General features: G+C 35.2%; 1 protein-coding gene across 1 annotated transcript; it reads left to right on the top strand.

Moving 5' to 3' along the window:
• The first annotated feature begins 7,584 nt into the window (after positions 1–7,584).
• Positions 7,585–8,196, top strand: LOC110732034 (peptidyl-prolyl cis-trans isomerase FKBP62-like). The gene has a single exon (XM_021911981.1). The coding sequence runs from the start codon at positions 7,585–7,587 to the stop codon at positions 8,194–8,196; it is 612 nt and encodes a 203-aa protein (XP_021767673.1).
• Positions 8,197–8,665: the final 469 nt, after the last annotated feature.

Genomic DNA, 8,665 nt, shown 5'->3' on the forward strand with positions numbered 1-8,665 from the left:
CAAGGTTGCACACCTTGGGGGGCTTATCTAGGGTCTTGAGCCTTTTTATCACCTTCTTCTATAACCTTTAGCCTAACCACGTTACAACTCTTAAAAAGACCTTTTTGAGGTATACACACACTTGTGCGAGGTTCGGCTAGAGCTACGTTCGGCCTGATTCCTAACGGATACGTAGGCAACCTCACATCGAGGTGCGGTCGAAATAAACATGCATTAATATTCACATTCACACACCATGATCATATCAAGGGATCTCCTATGCTCATCCCTATTTACTTAAGAGCTAGACTTGGGGGCTTGATCCCTACATCATTAGCTTACCTAGCCTAAGAGTCACCACCATTTGACTCTTTTCAATATATTTTCCCACACACTTAGCTCTTGCGGCCTAACTTTAGTATCACTATCACACACATCACAGATACATGACCAAATATACTTCCCTTAGGAACCCTTTGTCATGGAATCTTAACACACCGTTGAAGCATGCCTTGTCATATCAACATCACTCATCAATCATAATTGTCATTGCATCACGAAGTATGAAGTGCTTAGCCTCCGTGCCTAAGTTACCCAAATACTTTCATCATTGAGTCAACCATTGAGATAGCCTAGGATGAATTAATCCTTGCACCTTGAGAGATAGTATCAAACAACATTTGACTAAGCTCATTCAACATTCACCTTCAAACACTTCGATTCTTTTTTCGGGTCTTTCTTTTTCGAGAGAAAGTCGGTACCCTCCACAAAAATGACGGAAAATTTTTGCTTTTTTTGCATTTTCGAGTCGCACGATCACATTACAATGCACACACGAGTCATGTACACATTGAGTCATGTCGTGTCATATCACCTTGATTTGAGTCTAACACATGTGTCAAACACTTCAAGTAGAGTCAACCTCGAGTTAATCACAGCGAGTCAAATTTATGCCTTGAGCCGTGTCAAGTCAATGAGTCAAGCAACATTAAACCTTAGGTCAACCCTAAGATGATTAAAGAGATTAGCAAAGTTCTATAGTCAAAAATAAATACAGGTGCAGCAGAATAGGGAAGACCCTACTCCAGCGCCACACGAAAACATCTAGCGTCTGGCAATGGCTTTTCGCACCTGGCGCTAGATCCCAATGTCTGGCGACCGAATCAATTCTTGGCACCAGAGATATTTCAGCAGCGACAGAGCTCGAAGCCTCTTAGAAAGGTGATTTTAATCTCATACGGCAATTTTGGGTTCCTTGGTACGCCAGTTAGCCCCTATAAGCAATTTGACATGATTAAGTAGTCGGTTTGATTACGGTCACAATAAGTGATTGACTTGATGAAAGATCGTCTCACTTAGCTTAAAGCGCCTAAGCGTTGGCTTATCATGGACATAATGGTTCATAAGCAGCAAACCGCCGACGTACTGGCATAGCGGAAGCAAAGTTCAAGCGAGCTTTAGAGATCGACAAGCGTTGGTCTTCGGAAATTTTTCTTCAGAATATTATCGCAACAAACGTTCAAGTATCGAAGCTCTATTGTTCAGAGACGCGTGGACATATTATTCAAGCTCTATTGTTCAGAGATGCATGGACATATTATTATCAAGCTCTTTGCTCCAGAGATGCGTGGACATATTTTTCAAGCTCTTTTGTTCAGAGACGCGTGGACATATTATTCAAGCTCTATTGTTCAGAGACGCGTGGACATATTTTTCAAGCTCTTTTGTTCAGAGACGCGTGGACATATCATCAAAGCTCTTTGCTCTAGAGACGCGTGGGCATCCTATTTTCAAAGCTCTTTGCTCCAGAGACGCGTGGGCATATCATTCAAAAGCTCTTTTGTTCAGAGACACGTGGACATATCCAAAAAAAGAAGCTCTTTGTTCAGAGGCGCGTGAACATATCCTAAAAAAAAAGAATCCCTTTGTTCAGAGACGAGTGAACATCGAAACAACAAGGTGGCGTTCCATAGATTGTGGAAAGTTTTCAAAAAGCAACTGAGGTAATTTCAGGCAAAGTTGCCTTCGATCGTGTCCCCTTAGACATGGAAGATGGTCATAAAGCTGAAGGGGATGATTTCAAGCGAAGTTATCTTCGATAGTATTCCCTTGGACGTGGAGTATTATCAAAGCGGAAGAGGATTGTTTCAAGTGAAGCAATCTTCGATGGTATTCCCTTGGACGTGGATATTATCAAAGCGGAGGAGGATCGTTTCAAGCGAAGCAATCTTCTATATTGAAAGCAATTACAAGTGTAGCAGTTTTCAAGCGGGATGGCATTCTCTTGGCAGGAGGTCATCAAAACAACAGTAAAGCGGCAGCAAATCGGTTACCTTCAAAGACGTGTGCTTGACGGTGCAAGATACGCGTTTCTTAACTCTTTTATCTGTTTAACTAACACTAGTTTTGCAGGTATCGGTGTTACAATAGTGGTTTAGGATCGCAGAACATTCTGAATCATTCTCCGTCCCTATCGATACTTTGACTTTTGTTTTCGAAACTCGCGTTTCTCCAAACTCAGTCAAAGTGGGGGCTTCTGTAGACACCCATTTGTGTCTCCCCAAAACCAAACCCGGTGATGAGTACCTTTCACGTCGAATCATAATCGAATGAAGTGAAAGTGTGGAAAGTTTAGTGTTGCGGATAGTTTTAATTTATTTTCTCTTCTCTTTGTTTTTAAAAACTTATTTTAAGAAAACAGCCAATCTAGTTTGGTTGGTCCATGATATGGGTTCAATAGTAGTGTAGTTGGATGGGGCTTGACTAGAGCTTTCCAACGATATATTATAAGCCCAATTCCGATGAATATTGAGGAAGTTATGGCCAATTTACTGAACTGGGCCCGGTTTGAGCCTTATGTGCTACCCAATGATCTAGAGGAGGGCCTAATATAGATTTATCATTCCTAATGCAATTAGGAATGGTTTTAGTCTTCTAGATTCTTCTAGAAGATTCTTTTCATTCCTAATTTAATTAGCATTGATAAATTGACTTTTGTTGACTTTTCAGAGTTTTAATTAGAATCAAAGAGCATTTTTGAGGAAAAATACGATTTTATCCTCCTGTACGGCAATTTTTATCTGATTTTAAGAAAATGCGTGAATTTCTGAATCAGCGCCAAACGCTAGCTGTAGCGCCTGGCGCTAGCATTGGCGTCTAGCGCTAATGTTGGCGTCTGGCGCCAATGTCGTTTTATGTGCGCCAAAACTCTGTTGTTTTTTTTTTACTAAAATGCAACACCTTGGCCCACTGAACCACTGCCCATTACGCCTTACCATCCACCTATAAACAACAAATGGGAAGAGGTTTGGAGTGTGAACCGCTGCCCATTTCTTTCCAAAACCGCTACCCATTACAAGGGGGCAATAGGCGACCCCCTTAGCCCCATTAGTTCAAACCCGCTTCTCATTAGGGGTTTTGAACCACTTGGCAATTGTTTTTTTCAACTACTGCAATGATGTTCGACAAGACATTAATTTACATTTTTTAATTGATTATAAATTTTCATTTGGCAAAAAATTGTACAAGTATACAAGATATCCACGTTATAATTCATTTAAATTTGTAAGATTTATGTTTTTATTTACATTATTTAGATTTTAGCATAAACTATGAAAATGAACAAGTAATATATGAACACAATAGACGAGTAAGAATGAACAACTAGTAAGATATAAATGAACAAACTCCCCAAATATATTAAGGTAGCCACTTGGAAACCACACTTGTTTATAAAAAGATAAAAACCACACTTGTCCTACTTCAATCCCAAATTATATATATTTATATAAAATAAAATAAAAAAATAAAAATAAAAAACATAATCCACACTTGTTTTGCAACATAGTTAATGTTTCAATTATAGCATATATAAAATCAATCTCGATCATTCCTTCTTCTTGTAGCCATCTTTACTCTACGTCATTCTTTGACTGCGTTACTTAGTATAATTTTTGTAGTCATCTTTACTTTACGTCCTTTGTTTTTAGCACAAAATTCATCCTTAGCTTCCAAATTTGATCTACCTAAAAAAATTGAACAATCGAATAAATTATTTGAACATATAACGTTTATATTTAAAATTTAAAAAACTTGCATCATTAGCTTTTAAGTCACAAACTCACTATTGCAAAGAATCTAAAGTGTATGTTTTCATATGCTTCATCAAATAAATACCATAATTTTTATGAGCTATAGGTAATTAATTAAAAGATCTACTAACCTAAAGCTAAGTGATTATGCACATCAAGTTAAGTGATTATGCACATCAAGTATACAGAAAACAAATCTATATGCAGTAATAAAAAGAACATATAAGCCTTAAAAAATGAACATACTTGTTACTATACTTGTAAACAAAAAATATGAACATAGAACGGATGTTTTAAAAATGAACTTACACATTTTTAAAAAATGAACATAGGATGTTGTAAAAATAAATAATACACATTAAAAATTGAATAGACTTGATACTTGTTAATATACTAGAATGTTTTAAAATTTAAATGAATAATAAGCATTAGAAAAAATGAATGGACGTCAGGGGCGGGTCTAGGGGGGTTCATTGAACCCACAGATTTTTCGGAAAAAAAAATTATAAGTTTTAATTATTTTTTTAAAAAAAAAAGAAAAAAAAGGGTTAAAACTAATTTATGTGAGATAAATAATCAAATGTCAAATCTTGGCACATTGGTAAGGGAGTGATTGTTAGAGCATTGAACCTCCTCCTTAAGTCCTGGGTTCGATTCTTGCTGCCCTGATTTTATGTTTTTATTTTTTTTTTAATAGTTTTGTTCGAGTTCTTCCGTTCTTCGTGAGTTTGTGAGACCTCTTATTCCTCTACTCCTCTTAATTCTTAAATCTTTATTTAATAGTTAATCTCAATTTATGTTTTTTTTTTGTAATTTTTTTTCGAGTTCTTCCGTTCTTCGTGAGTTTGTGAGACCTCTTATTCCTATACTCCTCTTAATTCTTAAATATTTATTTAATGGTTAATTTTATTAAAATTAGTCCCTCTTAATTCTTAAATCTTTATTTAATGGTTAATTTTATTAAAATTAGTGATAATTAGTTTAATTACATACGGATTTGTTTAATTGGTTTTGATATATTGTTGAATACTTGAATTGTTGACAAATTGAATTGTAGAAACTTAGAATTTTAAATTTTTACTTGGTCTTTTAATTGATAATTAGAAGTTTACATTGTTAAATTTGTGTTTATTGGGGACTTGAGATTTTTTTATTTTTATTTTTATGTGTAATATTGATTTTTTGCAATAGAAATATAGATTTATAGAAGTAGTAATGTATTAGCACGCTTTCAAACTATGAAAACTTGAAAAATGCTTCTTCTTTTTTTTTTTTTTTTTTTTTTTTTTTTTTTTTTTTTTTTTTTTGTAAAATCCATCCATTTGTAATTAAAAAAAATGAACTTATGAATTGAATATTTAGTTAATATATGATCATCATTTTTTTTAAAATTCCGAATCCACAGTTCGGAATTCCTGGATACGCCACTGATGGACGTGATACTTGTTATAATACTTAATAAAATGAAACTTAAAGATAGAAAAGAATGAACAAATAGAATTTCAAAGATTATGAACATAGCAAAAATGTTGATCAACAATGTAACAATAAATTTAAAATTTTAATATTATAACATCAACAATTATCATTTATACTTACATTTCATCTTGATTTCCTGTAGTTGTTGAAGTATTTTTTTTCCCTAAGGGGGGGGGGGGGAGGGTAAAATGTGTGCGTCAAATTATGAATACAACCACAAAAATTAAACAAATGAATTCGACTACTTGTAAATTTAAATAAACCTAAACAATTTTCATAACTTCTTCTTTTTTAGGATAGATTTTATTCATGGATTTTCAAGAAATTTCAATAAAACAAAGTATATATCTAACAATTCAAAAGTAAGTAATATTCACATAAATTTACCTTTTATTGGGAGAACTCGTTTGATTTTCTAATTCTTCTCAAACATCCACGGTGATTTTTTCATATTTTTAGTAAAAGAAAATCATAGAGAGAAGAGAGAATCAATTGTATTTGAGTGTAGAAATAATTTTCAGAAGTTTGAATGTGAAGTGATTTTTTTTTAAAAATAATATTAATATGGTAGCTGAACAAAGATGGCTTGTGGGGTGGGTTGCAGTTCATTGGGCAAAATATTACTAGGCTGAGTTGGACACACGTTTTGGGCTTGTTGCAGCTAAGATGGCTGCACAAGGATGCAAACAACATTTCTGCACAAGGATGCAACTTAGACCTGTTGGGATAGATAGTTTACATGTGTTGTTGCAAGGAATTCATAAGCTTGTTATTAGCCGATTCACTCGACCACTTACCACGATACTCCATTGCATTTACCATTTATTAAAGCATTGTAAATTCACCTTGTTAATCAACAAAATTGATTATACAAAGAAAAAAATAATAATATGAAAGAAATGACCTAATTTCTATTTCACAATACAAAACAACTCCATAGATAACCTAACTATATTTTAGTTAGATTGACAATTAATATATTAGCAAATAAATTGAATAAAATTGGTTGAAAGGAGAAAACGAATACCAACAAACAATACAAACAAACGTTTCCTAAGCCATAACAAAAAAAATTTATTATGCCTACAACCCGATTGAATAACAATGGTTAAAGGGAAACAACAAATCTAAGGCAAAAAATAACATTGAAAACGCTAAATTTATAAACAAAAAAATATATTGCATCTACGATTCATCTTATTAGGAGAAACACCACTATTGTCTTATATCAACCAACTGTTGAGCAAAACCTTAATTTGTTTAACACCACCACCCGAACTATAAAAATTCTAGCGTATTCGTCGACTACGCACGACTATGGTCGATTACAATAAGAGATTAAATTTTAACCGTTTATTTGTTAATTGACTAATCATAGACGTCCAATTCGACACCTCAAAAATACAGTCAACTGTTGTTAAAGGAAGTACAGGAAACGAATAGGTGGGAGGAGCAAGAAGAGGAAAAGGAAGTCTACACATGACAATGAGCTAATCAAACCAGCTTATACAAAAAACTAATCGGCTAGTCAGCTCGTTGCCAAACAAGGACCAAGTCTACACAAGTACACATGACACATTACCTTAATTCATTAAGGTAAATAACTGCCCTGTGTTTCACCTTATCAACCTCTCATTAATTAATAGTCCATATTCGCTAATTAAATTCAGTAATTTAAAACTGCCTTCTCTCCTCAAAACAGAGCCTCAGTCTCACCCCCGTAGTTTTCCCCTGCCGCCGGTGGCCTGAGCGTCGCTGCTCTTGTAAGGTCGCCGGCGAGCAGTCTTCGTAGGTGCTGCGCTTGATTAGACACCATAAGCTTCGATTTTTCGAAGTATATATATGGTTAGTCTTCTTTAAGCCCCCTGTTGCATCTTTTGTCCCGTCGGTGAAGACGCACCGGAGTGTGCAGTTCCTTCATCGCCGACTTTCTCTACTTCTTCGTATGGTTAGTACTTGTATGTAGTTAAGAGGCATAGTGGTTAATTTCAGCTTTGCCTTTGGTGTTTTAATTTGTTTGTTTAAAGTTTCTTTTATGGATAGTTTTGAAGAACTAAGGGGGATGTTGTGTATTTCACATGTTCAAGAGAATGATGTCTCTTCTCTTGAGTTGGAGTTTACGGTTGGGCAGTTGGAGAATCCTTTTGGTATTCTCAATTTTGTTAAGAGTTTAAAAGATGAAAGAAACATGTTCTACAAGCAGAATCAAATGGGCTTTGCTATTGCAAAATACTCTCTTGCTCTTAAGATTTTGTCCTTTGCTTCAGTTTGTAGTGATGAGGATAAATTGATGTTTTCGGACATAGCTGTGTCCCTTAATCTGAACTTGGGTGCTTGTTTCATCAAGGTGAAAGACTATGACAGAGTGGGTCAATTATGTTCCGCGGTTTTGTGTTTTGATACTACTAATGTGAAAGCTTATTTTAGAAGAGCGATTGCGGCGTTAGAACTTCATAAGCCTACCTTAGCTTTCATGGATCTTGCACAAGCCCTTAAGTTAGATCCTAAAAACAATGAGTTCCAACAAAAACTAAAGAAGGTGATATCCTTATTAGGTCGGTCTCCGGATTTTGTTGATGAGGCACTTGCAGTAACACGGGAGAATGAGAAGTTTAGAGATTATGTTCATTGTAGGAAGGAAAGATAAAGGTAGGAAGTTAGGAAAAAAAGGGAAAAGAAAGGAAGGAGATGGTCGTGGTGATGGTCATGTTGATAGGTGTGAAAGACAACACCAACATGGAAAAGAACGTTGATGGCAATTCTTTGGATTTGGAGGGCAAAGTCAACCCTACCAACCAAGATCTTAGGCCCAACGTTATAGATAACAATTGTGATCTGAAGGGAACTTCATAAACAAAAAACCCAAATCTGACAGGGTCAAGTTTTCAGCTCTCAAGCTGAAAGCGATATGATTCCTATTTACATCTCACTCCAACAATGTATGGAGCGATTTTCAAAGGGCGAACAATACAATACTATTGTTCTCTCCAAAAAAAAATTCATTACCATCCGAGTAGCCAATCATGTAAGGAAGATGGATAGTGGTGTAACTCAAGAAAGTGCTACACCAATGGAGTTTAGTCACCCCCCTGTGGAAGGGCACGATAGGTGTGAAA

This window comes from Chenopodium quinoa, unplaced genomic scaffold, assembly GCF_001683475.1.
Source record: "Chenopodium quinoa cultivar QQ74 unplaced genomic scaffold, ASM168347v1, whole genome shotgun sequence".
Taxonomy (NCBI): domain Eukaryota; kingdom Viridiplantae; phylum Streptophyta; class Magnoliopsida; order Caryophyllales; family Amaranthaceae; genus Chenopodium; species Chenopodium quinoa.